Genomic DNA, 17,916 nt, shown 5'->3' on the forward strand with positions numbered 1-17,916 from the left:
TGAAACTGCCCTTGTGGAGGACAGAGGCTTGGAGCAGATCTGACTCGTTCCTGCCACCACCTTGCCTGGCTACCGGCCCAGCCAGGGGGCCTATTTGGACACCTTGCTAGCAGATGGCCCTGCAAAAGGAAACATCCGTTTTGGGCTGTGCTCTCCAATATGGTAGGCACTGGCCACATGTGCTCTTAGGCACTTGAGATGTAGCTACTCTGAATCAAGATATGCTGTAAGTGTAAAATGCACAGTGGATTTGAAAAACTGAGCACAAAATACAATGTAAAATATGTCGTTAATTTTTTTACATGGATGACATGTTGAAATGATAATTACTTTGGACGTAGTTAAGTTAAATAAAATACATTATTCAAATTAAATCACATTTCTTTTTACTATTTGTCTATTTATTAATATTTCTTCACTTTCTTTTTTTTAAGTTTATTTATTTACTTAAATCTCTACACCCAACGTGGGGCTTGAACTCACAACCCCGAGATCAAGAGTCATATGCCCTACCAGCTGAGCCAGCTGGGCACCTCCCCTGCTTTTTATCTTTTAAAATAGAGTTACTAGAAGATTTTGAATTACATATGTGAGACTCACATTCTATCATTTCCGTTTTACAGAGGAGAAGACAAGCTTCCGAGGACTTGAGTGACATGTGGTGCAACGCCCAGGTAGGAAGGCGCTGGTGCATCTGCCCTAAGTTTGTGAGCAGAAAAGGTTCCAAAAGGGATGTGTGCCCCAGGCCCTGCCTCTGGCTGCAGGACAAATACCAGAACCTTCCATGCTCCAGAATCACATTCCCCACACCCCTCAGAATTGTGACCAACCAGCAGTTTATTCTGCCTTTGAGAGTGAGTTCAGAGTGGATGTTGTGACCCATGGACACGGGGGGCTCCCAAGATGTCCCGGCTGGGCAGATGCTGTTGTGTGACCCCATCCTCAGGCCAGCCCTAGCAGCAGTCAAAGCCTCCGTCCTGCTCCAGGACCTCAGCTTGGACATCAGTGAGGCGCCCTCCCAGACATCAGCTCTGACAGTGGGGCCGTCAGCTTACCTTGCAACCTTCACCTCAGACCCATTTCTGTCTGTATCCCCAACCTTTGCTCAGGCCACAGGCCACTGTCCTCAGAGACGAGCACTCTGGCCGATGGGTGTCCCTGCCTAGCCCTATGGGGACCCCTCAGGCCTCTGCAGCAGGAGCAGCTGTGGAGGTAACTACAAGGTTGGGAGCAAGTCCTCTGCAGACAATTCCAGGGGGCCGGGTCTTTACAGCCACCCCATCTCCGGAGGCGCAGAGAAGAGATGCTCTGAGACCCAGGGCCTGGCTCCTCCAGGTTTGGAGGGAAGGCGATGCCCCTAGCCTGGGCACAGATTCGGCATGCTGTGGCCACTGGCCTGGGCCACCAGCCCAGATGTTTTCGAGGGCCACCCCGGCTGCCAGGGAGAGCTCTCTGGGATCTTGGGAGCAAACAGAGCCCATCTTGTCTTGAGTGCTCCAGATGTGCCCGGGGCCAGTCTTGCCCTGGGTAAGGATTCAGGACACAGTCCTGGGTCCCTGGAGGCCAGGTTTGCTGGAGGCATTTGGGATCCTACGGGGGCATCCCATTTGGATGTAAAAGGGTCAAATCTTGGGCTGTGATTACAAGGAGGCCACTTTTGATTTTAAAATAGTTTTAAATTAAAAAAACGAATTAAGGGGAAGGATTTAATGGGTGAGGATTCTTGGCAGCCTTGGGATAATTACTGTAACACCAGCTCCCATTTCTCAAGTCCTCGGTGGCGCCAAGCCTGTCATGCCAGCATCCCTGGGAGGGGCTGGCCAAGGTCCCTGGCATGGCCAGTGGCATCAGCCTGTTGTTCCAACTCCACGTGGCCACCACCATACCCATCCCTCCCTCCCTTGGGCCCATTTTCTCTGGCATAGAGCAAGAGAGTTACGGGACAGATCCAGGTTCCAATCCTACTCTACCACTTGCCCACTTACCCTCCTCCAGCCTCATCATCCTCGTCTGTAAAATGGAGGTGAAGACAGTTCTTGGATCCTAAGGAGAGAGTCAGACATCTGCCCCTGGCCCTTGGCCTGCCTTCAGAGGCAGCTTTCCTAGCATTACTTCTCTGCCGCTGCCTGCCTTCAAGCTGAGCAAAACTGTCCTCGAGACACCACCCTTCCTAAGGTCTCCCGAAACACTGAGGCAGAAAATGGCCCTTTATATCAGGCCAGGGGCGCCTGCAGGGGCAAAGCTGTCCCTGGCCTCCCATCGAGGGGCCCTGTCCCTTCTGTCCCCCAACCTCAGCCCGCTCTGGAGACAGATTGGTCCTGAGCATGGGAGTGAGAGGGGCCAACTGAACAAGCCTCTCCCTTCCCCGCATCCGTGGCTCGAAGCTAAAAGTCTCAGACCCAATTCTTCCCTCTCCTTATGGCTTCATCCAAAGTCCAGAAGTACTGCATAACCCAGGAGTGCCCTTCTGGAAATAGTGACAATGACAGGAGCCATGGTGAAGTGAGCAGAGAGAGGCACCGCCAGCCCCCCTAGTCTCTGCAGCTCAGCCTCCCTCCTAAGGGTGTTCAGACAGGCCACCTCCCATCTCTGCAAAGGCCCTGACCCAGCACCCCTCAGGAATGTATCTCTCTGCTTCAAATTTGCTGTCCCAGTTGTCACCTCCCCTCAGGCCTTAGCCCCCTGGCTGTCTGCTGCCTGCCCCTGCCCCTCTATCTGGGTTACAGTGAGCGGGGTCTCTAAACCCACCTGTGTGCTTTCCTTAGGGAGCCTTCCAGATTTGGGCTGGACTGAGGCGAGGCAAGGAGGCACTTAGGGTGCAAACTTAAGGAGGCACCCACTCTCAGGCTCCTATAAATGCAGGGTCGGGCCTGAGCATGCATGCCTCATCCTGGCCCCAGCCCTGCCTCAGACTCCTCAGCAGCCCCCAGTGGGTCCCTTTCCCCTGGTGTTTTGGACCCTATTCTATGGCTTTTCTCCCACTTCTCAGCAGCTCCTGTTTAAGGTTCCCTGCTTTTCCTCCTCTGGACATCCTGGGCCCCCTCTTTCCTGTGTACCCCTCCCCTCTAGCCCCTAGACCTCACTATCACCTTGAATTAAGATACGCCAAAGCAGCCCAACCCTTTACCTCTCCCCTGGCTAAGACCGCAACATCCCACTAATTCCTAGCACTCCCCTCCCGGGCCCTGTGAGTGCTGCGTCCACCCTGGTCAGCTCCTGCCCAGGCTCCCCAGTCCGGGTGGAGGCCCAGGTACTTGGATCCTCTTTCCTTCCCTGATAGCCAAACCCTATCTTTGGGCTGCACCTCCTAAACTTATCTCATCCAGCCCCACTGCTCCTTACCTCTACCATCCTGTCCCCTTTTTCTGGGCCACTGGCCCCTGCCTCCTCCCTGCTGCCACTCCTGCCTGCTCATCCCCACCCCCCAGGGATCTTCCTCCATTGCACATGGGGCTCTGCCCCGCCTCTACCCCAGACTCTTCGTGACTCCCCATTAGCCTCGGGAGAGTCCCAGCCTCTCCCCCAGGGCTCCAGCGTGTCTGGTCCTTTTCAGCTCCACACTCTGGGCTCTCTCTCGCCTTTAGGCTTGCACACCTGCTTCCCCTTGGCTTCAAACTTTTTGGTCCCTTCTCTCTGCCTTGGAATACTGGTTGGAATTTAATTTTCTTCACCAGATGAGGTAGGCCCTCCCCCTTTTCTCTGCTCCCATGGCCCCTGCCCTGCTCTCTCTGTAACCCTCACCCGCTCAGTACCCTTGTCCCTCCCCACATACTCTGCTTGACTCATCACCGTCAGTTCCTCCAATGCCTAGAACAGTCCTTGATACAGCACAGGCACTCGGTGGGTATTTGTTCCATGAATAAATGAGTTTATTAATCTTTGCATGGATGGATTGTCATGTAGGTGGCTTTGGTGGCTGGGTGGGGATGAGGGAAGATACTCCAGAAGCTGTAGCCAGTGTCTGCCCAGGGCAGCAGGTGGCTGGAGGGAAAAGGCCATGTCATCTCCAGCAGGCTGGGTGCTGATTTTAATGGCCCGGCAGTGAGGTGCGTGCATGGCAGAGGCCTGCAAAAGAGGTAATGCCGAGAGGGCAGCCCTGCCCCCCTCTAATTATTGCTTGAGTCTTCCTGGCAATGCCAGGTGCCTGCCCCAGAGAGCTGGGTCTCGTCCATCACAGTGTGAGCTCAGGGTGGGGCTGCTGCTGCTGCCAGTGGGGCAAGACGGGAGGAGATTCCCAGGGGCCTTTGGGTCTTGGAGAGCAGAGGCAGCCTTAGGCTTGGACCATGCTCAGCTCCTGTCCTTCCTGTCCCCAGCTGAAGGGTGTCCCCTGACTTGAGGGTCCCATCAAGAATCCTCCAGGGTGGCCAAGGAGCAAGCCAGCTGAAGGGGGTGGTCCACAGCACCCCCCAGGCAGGGAGCCTCGGATGGTTTGGTGTCTGCTGACATGGAAGCCCTTGGGAAAATGGTGCTCTAGTGGCCGGCTGGGCAGGCAGGCGGCTCAGGCCCGGAAGGAGGCCTTGACCACACGGCCCTTCAGTGGCTGTGGCGGCCGGAAGTTGTTCACCATGTGGATCCTCTCATCATCCTCTGAGGTGAAAAGCAGGCTCCGGAACTTCTCCATCTTGAGAAGGCGGAAGAGATACTCAGGGCAGAATGGGGCTGCTGTGGTCCTCTCTGATCCCAGACACATCATCTGGCATACCTGGCCAATTGGCTCCACCTCTCCCTCCTCTTACTCCTAGGTCCTGTCCCCACTCCTCCCCACTTGTTCTCTCTTTGGGATCCTGACCTCAGTTATCCACCCACTAAGGGGCCTCTAAACCTGGCCCCTGCTCCACCTAACTCCACTTCCAAATCCATCTAGCTAAGACTTATCAACAAATGCAGGATTCAGATTCTAACACGGTAGGAATCATCCTAGGATCCAGGGATCTCCCCTCTTAGCCTGTGGTTATGTCCCAATGACTAACAATCAAGCGAACTCCCAACCAAGAATCTAAATGTTAAAAAAAAAAAGTGGGGGGTGGGCAGCGCCTGGCTGGCTCAGTCCGTAGAGCATCCAACTCTTGATCTCAGGGTCATGAGTTCAAAGCCCATGTTGGGCATGGAGCCTACTTTAAAACAAAACAAAGCAAAAAAAGGAATCTAAATGTTTATTAGCAAAAGATGGGAGCCTTGATGGTGGGACCATAAGCTGTAGCTTTGCCGGTTGGGAGGGTGGCACTCCCTGGGATGGGCCCTGAGTGCCATATCCTCCCATCTCACCCGGGACTCTGGGAGAACTCACCTGCCTCTCGGAGATGCTGATAGGTTCCCGGAGCACAATCCAGGTGACGCTCTCACTCAGTGGGGGTGTCGTCAGGGAGCCCGGGTAGGTCCAGTAGTGCCGGCTGGCAGGCAGGAGGCACTTCGGGTTGAAGCAGCTGAACTGGGCTTTGGTTCCCTGGGGCAGGGCAGGCAAACCCAGGAATCGGCATAGACCTGCCACTAGGACCAGACCAGCATCCTCCCCACTCTGCTGTCGGCAGGATTTAGGCTTTTCCTTGGCCCACTGATGCAAATGTGGGCATAGGTCTGTGATACCAGATGCCGTCTCCCCCCGGGTCTGGGCCCTGTCCACCTGTTTGCCGGTATGTAAACCCTGCTGCTCCTAGAGCCCTCTGGTCTCCATGTTCTGTCTCTGCCACGTCCTCCAACTGCCCTTAGCTGCCTGTAGGATGGCCACTGACTCAACAAGCATCTTACCAGTCCCATACCCACCCGGGTGATGTGCTGGGCACTCCGGGAGGCCACTGACGCTGGGGAAGAGGAGTTATTTGCTGGGCACTGTGGCTGCTTGCCTGTACCCTTCATCTCAGCAGGGGTTTGCTGTCAGATTGGAGCAGTGGTTGGGCCCACCCTCTGCTCCAGCCTCTTCCTCCCTCCCGCCAGGCTGCCCGGGGTCAGGGGTATGGACCCCCAGTCTCACCTTAAACCGAACCATATAGAGCGCATCTGTCAGACGGTTCATGCTGGGGTGCTCATCCCCTGTCTGTCAGGGAAAGGGTAGAGTGAGCCCAGCACCCACCATGTTTGGAACGAGGGGGCAGCGCCAGGCTTCCCGTGCCCCTCTTGGCCCCAGTAACCACCCCTTACCTCCAAGAAGACACCGACCACAGCCAGGCCATCAGGTGCTGAGGCTGCCTCCCCAAAGGTGCTGTACTTCTTGGCGTTCCAATGAACAAGGTGCAGCTATAGGGGCAAGGCCAGTGCTTAGCGCCTCCGAGGGGCCATGGGAGCTCAGAGCCAGGCTTCCCTCACTCCCACTGGACTCCTGGCCCCTCTGCAAGAGGGGTAAGGCTGTTAAACCTCCCAGGCCTCTGGGAGGGGCCGTAGAGCCCCCAGTGGAGCCCCCAGTGGTCACAGATAACATCCACACTGCTCTGGGCCCAACCCTTTCCTGAGCCCCAGGTGACCTAAAGAGGAATCTGGTTCGGGCCTTGCCCTCAGTGAGCTGTGAGATAGATAATGGCCCTCTGAGTGACACATCTTGGAGGACACGGTGCCTGCAGCTGAGTCTGAAGAGTAAACAGGGGCTTATCAGATGGAACCCTGGTGAAAAGTACCCCAGGCAGAGAGAATAGCATAGGCAAAAAGCCTGGAGGTTTGAAAGAGCTGGGTGTGGACAGGAGATTCATCATATGCCGGCCAATGTGGGGAGAGGTCAGGAAAAGATGAGGCCAGGCAACGCCACTACGTGCGGGGCCTTGAATGCCAGGCTCAGTCCTTAAAGGGTTGTTAGCAAGCATGTGGTGGGACTGGACTTGTCCTTCAGAAAACTCCCTCTGGATATACAGACCAGGATATCCGTGGGCAGAGTTCAGTTGGAAGACCCTGTGCTGGGGGCAGGTGGAAGGTGTCTCTCCCAAACCCCCTGGGTGCCCCTCCTCACCCTCTCCAGAGCCCCACACCAAGCACCCATCAAGTCCCTGACTCTCCTGTCCTTCCCCAAACAGTACAGGGATTCCAGTAGAGGGCCCTTACCTCGCTGGGGAATGACTTGCCATCTACCGTGTGCTCTGAGCCCACACTGTGCTTCTTGCCCCAGTGGAAATGGAGCTGCTTGAGCCGATACGGCCCATCCAGGGGCCCCCCAGTCACCACTGCAGGAAGAAGTGGGGTGTGTAGTCACTGATGTGAGAGATCCCACACCTCCCAGCAGGTGGTGGTGCCAGGCCCAGGCCAGTGTCCAGGGGCGGGAGAAAGTTTTCATTTGGAAAATTCGTTGGGCTAACTAGGCTTGGGTCCATCCTCACCCAGTCCCCTGGGCCCTGCAGGTGGCAGAGATAGTGACAGAATACACCAGTCCACTTGGCCATCCTCCCCATTCCTGCCCACTTTTTTTTTTTTTTTAAGATTTTATTTATTTATTTGACAGAGGGAGAGACAGAGCACAAGTAGGCAGACAGGCAGGCAGTGGGAGAGGGAGAAGCAGACTCCCCGCTGAGCACAGAGCCCGATGCGGGACTCGATCCCAGGACGCTGGGATCATGATCTGAGCGGAAGGCAGACGCTTAACCGACTGAGCCACCCAGGCACCCCTCCCGCCCACTTTTGCATGGAAGCTGGGACCTTGTCTCCCAGGCCCCCATTACCGCTAACAAGAGGCCTCTTGTGTCTGGATCCCTGACCCAGGGCTAGATTAGAAGGATTCTTTTGTTTAGTCCTTCTAGAAGCCTTATAGAAGTCATGAGGGACAGAACCTTTTGTTATCTCTATCTTATAATGGAGGAAAATGAGGCACAGAAAGGGCAAGGCATTTGGCCAAGGTCACACAGCAAGGCACTGAGCTAGGATATAAGCCTGTATATCCTTCATAAGTCCAGAGCCCAAGCCCCTACTTGCCAGATCACATTGTCTCCCTAGAACCGTGAGCGTTCTCAGGACCTGGTGTTGTCCAGAGACCAGCTCCTGAGGGTCCACACTCTGATGGCCAGGCCCAGGCCATCTCCCGTGGCCTCTTGGGAGGTCCCTACTTGTGCTGGTTTTGTGACTTTCTCACCCTGATACCTGGTGAGCTGGGGCCATGCACAAGGCCTCCTGGGACTGATTGAATTTCCAGGTGAAAGGGATCTGGCAGTGGAGGGAGCCCCAGTGAGGCCTGAATGTGAGCCCTTGGATCAGGTGACGGCCCTAGCCTCAGAGTTCCACTCTGAGGCCCGTCCAGAATGGGTGACCAGGGCAGGGCCTTGCCCCTTGTGGGTCCTGTGAGGAGGAGGATGACCCAACAGTCCAAAGGCCCTTCCTTGCTACCTGGCCTTATCCAAGAAGCAGGATCTGTCCATAGCATTCCTAGAGGGTTGACAAAGGGAGTCTGGGAGGGTGGCCATGGCAGGGGCCCGATCAGGCTGTCCCATCCTGGGGAGGCAGGAGCAAGAGGGCCTGCAGGCTGAGCTCCCTGATATGACCTCTGGGGGCCCACCCGTCTGAGCATGCCCCTCATGCCCCCCTGAGGATGCTGCAGTGTGGTCTCTCAGGGAATAAACTCCCTACCTAACCCCTTGAACTTAGCTCCTTTAGCCCTCTCCCTCTGTCCTGACTATAGATTATACTATCACTCACTCTGCATTCACCATGTATTTAGCACTCTGCTGGCACCAACCCCATAGTGTTCTTGAGAGGAACATATTATCACCCCCATTGGAGAGATGTATGGCTGAGGCTCAGAAAAGCAGGTGTCCTGCCCAAAGTCACACAGCTGGTGAGTGGCAGAGCCCCAACTGTCTCACTCCCAAGCTCAATCTCTTTCCACTGACTCCCTGCCTCCTCAAGCCTGGGCATTCTGGTAGGAGACGGAGCCCTAGCCAGGCCTCAAAGTAAGCCACTGGATCAGCGATCCAGAGGCATGCTCCCTTGGACTCCCTCCCCACTTCCCGACAACAATGGCCTTCACTAAGCTACTGAGGTGAAGCCTCAATGCCCTCTGAAGGCTGTTAGAAGGTACAGTCACATGAAAGCTGTTCCTTTAAAAACTGTCATTTAGGGTCATCAAGACCTCATGTCCCTCCCCTAAGCTCTGGTGAGAGGCTTTATTAAAAATTCTGTACCAGGAAGGGTTGTCTCTCTTCTGAGGGTCTGCTGGATTTCTTCCCTTCGGCAATAAGAACTATAGCTGGTCTTCTTTCCCTTTTTTCCTAGCCTACCAGGGAACTCAGGGCTAAGCAACTAAGATCACTCTTCTCTGGCTTCCCTCCTCTTCTCTGCTTTTTGATTTTCTGCTTGAAACGTTAAGTTCCCTTGTGTGCTTTCATTGTATGTGTGTGTGTGGGGGGAGGTGGAGAGGGGCAGCGTACCAATTACTTCCTTACACAAGAAACTCTAGCAGTTTCCCTCCTTGCTCCACTCCACCCTTCATAGGCCTGTTCATAAGGATAAAATCTCTTCACTGAGGAGCACTCCTGAGGCTTCTGCCTAGGAATTTATTATGAAAGAACCTACACTCTCAACCCAGGGTAACAGATGTCATAAGTTCCTGCTGGCCTCCTCTGGCCCAACTGGTTGGAATCTTGAGGTTGAGGATGGGCTGGAGACAAGACCTTTGGGGTTGGACCAGGCTGATTTGGGCTTCCCCGCTCATTGAGTCTCTGCTTGCCCATCTTAGAGGGGAGTTCTTGAGAGGAATAAAAGAGCCTCCTAAGACCTTAGCAAGGGACCTGGCACACAGAACACTCTAGCTCCCTTCTGTCTCTGGGCTTGGCCAGATCACACAGGGAGGAGGGTTTGGCCTTAGGCCACACAGCAGGTCAGTGACAGGGCCTGGAGTGAAAACAAACCTGACCTAAAGCAGTAAATGGAAGAGAAGGAAGGGAATTCATATTTCTTGAGGATCTGCTGTATGTCAGCACTGCAAACATCACTTCCGTTTTTCATTGTTCCTCCCTATGAACCCAGAGAGGAAAAGAGGGTCTTTTTGCTCCCATTGTATGCATAAGGAGACTGAGGCTCAGCACAAGGCTTCAGAGCTGATGAGAGGTAGAGCCTTCCTTCCCCACCACAGCAACCTGCCCTTCCTGAGCCTGCCCCTATGCAGGGTGAGGACCCCAGTGGGAGGGGGGCCAGCCTCTGGCAAGGGCCACTTACCAGTTCGGTCATCGCTGTCATTGAAATCCACCTGGACAGAGTGGCCATTGTTGGCGATGCTGAGGGATATGCAGGCCTCATAGGAAAGCTCCAGTGGCTTCAGGCTGGGCGAGTACACAGCCTGGCTGGACACAATATTGATTGGTGACTGGCGGTCTCCCTGGGCAATGGGATACAGCTTGTGCCACTGTGAGGGGCCTGCAGGTGGGGAGAGGGCAAGGGCTCGGGCTAGCTGGGATCTCTGGGCTGCAGGCCGAGGACGCCCGTGGGGGACCGTCTCCCGATATCCCTTCAGATGTCAGCCTCTGCTTCGGAGCTGTCCAGTCCCAGCTCAGCCACTTCCCTCTCTGCCTCCATTTCCTTTCTGCAAAATGGCCTCACTAAAACTCTCCTCCCAGAGGTGATAGGAGGCCTAGAGAGGTAATTCATGGAAGGGAGCACAATATAGCCACAAGCCTAGAGGCGGCTCTAGGCAGGGACTCCTCCCCAACTCCCAGTGCATGCTCACAGTGAACCCCAGGCCTCTGAAGTCCCTGACCTGACCTTACCAGGTATCTAGCCTCTTCCCACACCTTGAGCACGTTTGTGTTGGTGTTTGTGATTACAATAACAAAAGCTAAAGTCAACCTAGCTTGGGCTCTGTGATATGCGCTTGCTCCTCACAACCAAACTGTGAAGTAGAAACCAGCATGATCCCCATTTCATAGATGAAAGAACTGAGGCCCATTCATGCATGTGCGCGTGGACACACACACACACACACACACACACAAACTTGGGTACAGATATAAACATACAGCATGTGCATGGGCAGCCCCAACTGCCCTCCCCTGGCATCTACCTACAGATCCGTAGAGAATTTCATGTCTGCACACATATGTGTACAGTGACCTGGGTTCGTTGGGCCCAGAGTGGCCAGGCCCAGCAACATACATGAGTACAAACACACACACAGTCCTGCCGACCATACCTGACACACGCACATGCACCATCACCCACAAACACCCACTGTTGTAAACCCAGGTCTGCAATAAAAGACTACAGCAAAACACATGCTCGTGCAAGCACATACACACACACACACACACACACCTGCGTGCACACCCACGAGCGCCCACCACCTGCCTCCCAGAGGCTCCATCTGCAGCCGAGAGGCTCGGCATCTCCCTGGGGAACATCCTGAGATACAACCTATTTTTAGAGCTATTGCCGGCTGGTGCTTCTCCCCGTTTTTGGCTTCTTAAGTTTTCCCGAGAAAACAGCAGCAGGTGCCGACAGAGCTGTGTCCCCAGTGGATGACTCAGAATCGTGGCCCAGACCCACTGGGTTATTTTTGAAGTCCTGCGAGCATGCTGCATGCCCGCACCTCTATCTTCTGTCCTTCCCTCCCTCATTGCCCCTAGACTGAATGACCCAGGTCTGGCTGGGTGAGGGGCAGTGGCCTGAGGGTGGCAAGCCCATGGGGCAGGCCATATAGGATACTGTATGCTCAGAGCTGGTGGGCAGGACTAACAGTCAGGGGACTCCACTTCTGGAGAGAGCACCCAGAACCTAGTTCAGAGCAGGTGCTAGAGGGAAGATGATCTTCTATGGGTTCTCTCAACCTGCCCCTTCTCTGCCTCTCTCTCCAACTCTGCTGGTCTCTGTTGCCCTTTTCTGAATGTCTCTAGCTTTTCCATGCCCAGATCTGGCAGTCTCCCCTCCAAAGTATGCTCCTATGTCCCTATGTCCCAGAGGGAACCAGACACATCACAGCACCTCCCCAGCTCCCTCTGGCCCACTGTAACCTCCTAACCCCGAGACTAGCCCAGGACCTCCACCCTCCCTCAAAGAGTGATTCCCAGAAAAGGGGAGATGAGGAGTGTTCCTCTCACCAACACTCCCTGTCTCTGCACATCCACCTACCCTGCCTGGGGTTTCCTTCTGGCAGCGTGGATCTTGGGTCTTCATTGTTCACCGGATGGAGGGGGGAGCCCTTACCCCACACCCCCACCCCAGCTTGGTAAAAAATAGCCCAAAATGTAACTGACCTGCCCCAGACCCACATTCAAGCCATCTGGCTCTCACCTCTGCCTCTTCTCCCTTCCTTTGCATCCTAAGGAAACTGAGGCAGGATCAGGGAGCTATTTTCCCAGACAGGAGGTTGATGTGGGCCATGCGCTCCCACGCTTCACACCAGGACGTGCTCAGACACCCTACTCTATGTAGACACCCAGACACACGCGTGCACCCCCAAATTCCCCCTTCCTTCACATACCTGCCGACACAAAAGCTCCGACACTTCCGCGGGGAAACTCTCCCGGGGACACCGCGCCCTTGTCCAGCAGAGCCCGGCTCCCGGGAGGTCCCCGCACACACGCCGTGCGCGCTCCCCGCACAGACACCCGCGCACAGTGCCCCGCCCCGCCCGTCCCCAGCTGCCCAGGGCCACCTCCACCCCCTGTGCCCGCCGCGGGTGAGTGAGTTCGGGGTCCAGGTCTGGATGAGAACGGCAGTCAGGGGCTGCGCGGAGGAGGTGGCAGGACGCGTGCTCAGCCGCGGGGTGGCTCGCTGGCGGCGGGGCGGGCCGGGTCGCAGCGCGGACTTTGGGCCAGGAGCCGGGGAGCCGGGGCTCGGGCCGGGCAGGTGGCCTGGGTTATGGGCGCTGGACCAGAGCGGGGTCCCGGTCCGGCCGGAGCGGGGGGGGCTTGCGGGTCCAGGAAATCCGACTGGGCTCGAAGGTCGGGGGTTAGATCCGGAGGGTAGGGGCTGGCGGGGTCTGTACCTACCGTCGGTCTGGCCGTAGCCCCAGCCGTGGTGGCCGGTCATGCCGCTGCTGTCCCCGCAGCCGTGCACCTGCCTGTTCCGCTCAGTTCCGCTGGCTCCGGCTGCGGCTCCGGCCCGCTCGCTACCGCCGAGCAGCCTCTTAAAGCTGCGGCGCGCGGGAGGAGCAGTTCCTGGGGGACCCGCCCCCCCAACCCCCAGCAGGGCTAAAGAGGCCAGCGGTGCCCCGCCCGCGCCAGCCCGCAGGCCAGTTGAACCCCAGAGTTGAGTCCAGGTGGGGGGTCTGGGGACCTAAAGCTCTCTCCCTACTCCCCATCTCCCCTCCCCCGCCCTGGCTAGAGGACTCTCCCCACTTTTCACGTGTACAGGCTCCGAACTGTACTGTGCTGAGGACTGCCCTGGTTTCTCCACATCCCATCCCATCCCGGGGCTTGTCCCTGAGCCGCAAATCCCATTACCGGGGACCTGGACTCTGGGTCCTGAGTCCTCTGGGATTGGAGAGTCCCCTCTAAACTGCAAAGTGCATTGGCCATCAGGTGTCCAGAACTGGAACCAGACACTGTGGCAGGTGCTGGGCCAAGCTGTGGGTCCTTCCTGCCATCTAACTCTCTTAGCTACCCTAACATTTGGTGGTACTTCCAAGTAGCCTCTTTCACAGAGAGAGGGCTGAAGCCTAGAGAGGTAAAATGATCTGCGCAGCATGCAAGGGATTCCCACCCAGATGGTCTCACTCTAGACACTGTGCTCTTTACCACTTCTCTTTGGTGCTGGGGGCAGGGGTCCCATAGTAATGGGGATCTAGGAGTCTGGGGTAGGAGAGGGGACAGGACTGGCAATCCAGACCCCTGACCCCAAAGGGGGAGTGGGGGAGGAAGTAGCATCAACCAGCGGGCATGAGGACAGATGGTCAAGAGCTCCCTCACAGAACCAAGCCTGAGACCCTGCCTCCCACCCTCTTCTTCTCTCCACTGCTTCCTCCTTCCCTGCAGGACTCTTTGCCTGCCCCTCTACAGCCTGCTGTTTGTCCTTCCTCTCCTTGACTCTTCATGACCTTTGGCACACCTGCTGGGAACTCAGGCCCTCCACCCTGTACTCGACCTCACTGCCTGCCTTGGCCCAACACTTGCCCCCCTGCAAGCCTTGGTCTTTGTTGTGCCCTCCTTGCCCGGGCGTCCTCTATCTTCCACCCACTGGCTTTAGGCCGCCCAATCTGATTCATCTTAGGATGTGGCCTTGTGCCAAGGATAGGCCTTGTCTCTGACTAGGCCTCAGCAGGCAGTTTTGGGAAGACAAATAGATGGGTGGATGGAAGGACCGACAAATGATCCCAGCCAGGGACCTGTACCCAACAGGAGGTGAAGGGCCATTTGACCTTGACCAGAGGAGACTATTTCAGGCCCTGCTCTTGGCTGACCTTGTGAAGGAATCAGCCATTTGTCTGCCTGACTCCCCTACATCTCTGTGGTTATCTCAGTTTCCCTCTTCTAGGCCCTGAACCTCAGTTCTGCAAGTTAGACTTGTGGAGATTAATCAACAACTGGTTGGCTGGGTCAAGGTCAGTCAATGACTTCCCAGCCCTGCCTAGATGCCTTTCTCTGACCCAGGAGCTGGAAGCCACCCTTACTAGAAATACGACTGTCAGGCGGCAGCAGGAGACTCATGATAGAGATTCAGGGGATGGGGCCTCCAAAATCAGCGTGTGACAGAGAATGCAACGTTGTCAGGGCCCCAGGTCTAAGCCAGAACTGTCATCCTCAGACCAAGAAGACAAACGCTTGCTCAGTCCCAGAGGAAGCAGCCACACTTCTCCTGGGGGAGTTGTAACACTCTCAGCTCTGGGGAGGGGTCCAAGTGTAGCTACTTCATTGAGTCACCTCTTCAGAGTGACCCAGGCCTATTCCATATTTATTTAGAGCATTTAATTAAAAAGTTAGAATTATTCATATAGTTTTGCATCCAATTTCATCTGCACACCAACCCTAGGTGGATTTTTGCCCCTTTTTACAAATGAGGAAAGTAAAGCTTAGAGAAGTTGTTAGGGAAAATAGCAAGTAACAGAGCAAAGACAAAAATCCAGTGCTGCTGAGTCCCTTATTCAACATGTCTAAAAGCACGGAGAGGGGGAGGAAGTGGATTTTAAATTTGATTGTCATTTGCATATATGCAAGACTTTCTCTGGAAGGACTTAAGAGAGGCTTGGGAGAGTGTTTGCCTCCCAGAAGGAGACTGGGAGACAGGAAGGGTGGGGAAGGTGCAGAATGGGGGGGGGGGGGGGGGACACTAAGGCTTACTCCTTTGTACCTTCTGGAAGAAACTATTACCTCTTTAACAACCACATACAAGTTGATCTAATTCTTTCCTTCCTGTACCCAGCAATTTTCTCCGGGTTCTGGAGTGCTGGGCACTCAGGCAGGTGAGAGGAGCCGATGCACTCTGCCCGTTTCTGCCCATTTCAGGTGAAGCCCCCGTTACCCCAGCAGTCCATTCCGGTCAACTTGGGAAAGACAATACCCCCATTCAGGTGCCTCCTGTCTCAATTATGTGCTGTCTTTAAAAATGAATTGATTTCACTGCCCAGAAATTTACTCTTTGGTCTCACTGGCATTAGTGGCTCCTGGATTTCACTGTTGTTTATAAGGGAGGAGGAGCATGGGCAGGGGGTGGGTGGTATGAGGGCTATGATAAATGGGGGGGGAGAAGGGGGAGGAGGGCAGAAGCAGCTTACACAGCCATATCTCATTCATCAAGTGACCTTGACCAGATCTCACTTCCTCTCTCAAAGGTACAATGCCTTTGCTCTACAAGGTAATGAGGAGATTGTCCCTCCCCGCCCAGCTCATGGGGAACCTGTGAGTATTGGTTGAGACAACAGATGTCCAATGCTGTTCCAACAAGTAGAGTCCTATGTACTGTATATGACTCTGTCACTGTATGTTATGCATAGGACCCACAGGCCAGGCCCAGAAGCCCTGTGGCCTGGAGACTCTAAAAGCAAAACTGGAGCTTTTTGTTTTTTTTTTTTTTAAATTTCCACTCCATGTATGTATGTATATGTGTACAAACAGTGGGATGGAATGAGCCCTGATATGGCTCCCAGCATACCTGGCTGTGGGACCTGGGGCAAGTTACTTTACCTCTCTGAACCTGTCTTCTCATCTATAAAATGGGAATGAGAGTCTAGGAGGCTAATAGGATGGTCAGGTAACATGATATCTGTGAGACTCCTGGTGTCAAGGATGTACTCCTTAGACCCTAGAACCTCTATTCCTTCCCCTTTTCCTTAGCTTGTTGGGCACATTTAGAATCCCAAATGCTCCTTTTGCAATTATAAGAGTGACACCTTATTCATTGTAGAAAACTTGGAAGATTCAGAAAAACACAGAGAAGAAAATTAAAACCACTGAACATATTATTACCTAAGAACCAAAACTGTTAACATTTTAGTGACCATCTACCAGGCTTTTTAGATATGTATTAGTAGTGCTGAAAAAACAATCAGAATCATATGTATAGCTTTGTGACTAGCTTTTTCACCTAATGCCCTATGGTAAGCATTTCTCTGCACGATCAGCCTTGGAGAACTTCGCACTCAATAACTGCACAATGCTCTAATGTATAGATTATTTACAGTTTTCACTATGGTAAATAGCACTACAGCGAACATTCTTATTTATACATCTGTGCATGTGTGTCTGATAATTTCCTTGGGACAAATTACTAAAGGTGGAATTACCAAATCCAATGATATATGTATTGCCAGTAAGGCATTTGAAAATGAGAAAGTATGGTGGAAGTAGTTTTCAAAATTTATTCTTTTGTTCAATATGCATTTATTGAAGACTTACTAATGCCACATTCTGGGCCAGGCATGGGTGATACCACTGTGAACATTATAGAGCCACACCTGCCTCAGGGGAGGGGTAAGTGAGAAAGACAAGAAATTGGCCAAAGAGCACCAGGATGAAAAGGGCTAAGATAGGCAAGGACAGGAAGGGAGAGATAGTGGTGGAGGCCAGGGAGGGTGTCCTGGGGTGTGACTCATTCTTTCTGGCTGGTTTCCCACATATTGTAAGCTCTTCAAGGGCAGAGCTAGCCCCAAACTGCCTGGGAGCCCAAGGATCCAGTCTCCCCCAGCCAAGACCAACCAGGACGGGTAAAATAATAGATCTGAGCTGGGGTTTGGCCAGATCTGTTGGGGTGTTTGTTTCTAATCCTCGTACCATCTTGTAATAGCTGTGAGGCTTTGGAATTGTAATCACTTTTAATGTAAGGCTCTCCAACCCTCTGCTCTCTTGTCTATGAAATGGGGTGAGCAACAGTATCTGTTGCATTGGGTGAGCACAAAATGAGGTGATGCATGGCAAGGGCCTGCCTGGAAGATGGTAAGTGCTCAGTAAGTGGGGGTAATACTGTGGTTATAGGGCTCAGTTTTCCCACTTGTCTTGTTCGGTGGGGGGTTGGTCTAGGTCAGTGTTTTTTTTGTTTTTAGATTTTTGTTTTTTTTTTTTTTGACAGAGAGAAAACGCACAAGCAGGAGGAACAGCAGAGGGAGAGGGAGAAGCAGGCTCTCTGCTGAGAGCCCCGATGTGGGGCTCAATCCCAGGACCCTGGGATCATGACCTGAGCCCAAGGCAGATGCTTAACTGACTGAGCCAGGACCCCTGGGGTCAGTGGTTATTAAACTTGAGTGTGCATCAGAATCACCTGGAGGGCTTGTTAAAACGATTCCCTGGGCCTCACCCCCAGAGCTTCTGATTCAGCCCGTCTGGGATGGGGCCTCAGAATTTGCATTTCTAACAAGTTCCAAGGTGATGATGATGATGCTGGTCCAGGACCGCCCTTTGAAAACCAATGGCTTCACTGAATGAGGCCATGGTTTCCCAGTTTGATTCCTAGTTTTATTCTCTGACCTCCACAATAGGAATAGGTCATCAGTGGGCCCTCAGTTCTCAGGTGGCAAGGTTTGGGTCTGATCAACCTCCACAGATCCAGCACAGGCACCTTTACATGCTATTACGGGTTGAATTGGGTCCT

General features: G+C 54.0%; 1 protein-coding gene across 1 annotated transcript; it reads right to left on the reverse strand.

Moving 5' to 3' along the window:
* Positions 1-4,498: 4,498 nt before the first annotated feature.
* On the reverse strand, positions 4,499-12,927 carry CA7 (carbonic anhydrase 7). The gene is made up of 7 exons (XM_035025044.1): positions 12,888-12,927; positions 10,120-10,317; positions 7,024-7,142; positions 6,136-6,231; positions 5,969-6,031; positions 5,288-5,443; positions 4,499-4,621 (listed from the first exon to the last, which is right to left on the reverse strand). The coding sequence occupies exons 1-7, from the start codon at positions 12,925-12,927 to the stop codon at positions 4,499-4,501; spliced, it is 795 nt and encodes a 264-aa protein (XP_034880935.1).
* Between the last annotated feature and the right edge of the window lie 4,989 nt (positions 12,928-17,916).

The sequence above is a fragment of the Mirounga leonina genome, unplaced genomic scaffold, assembly GCF_011800145.1.
Source record: "Mirounga leonina isolate KUSES-001 unplaced genomic scaffold, KU_Mleo_1.0 Mir_180, whole genome shotgun sequence".
NCBI lineage: Eukaryota > Metazoa > Chordata > Mammalia > Carnivora > Phocidae > Mirounga > Mirounga leonina.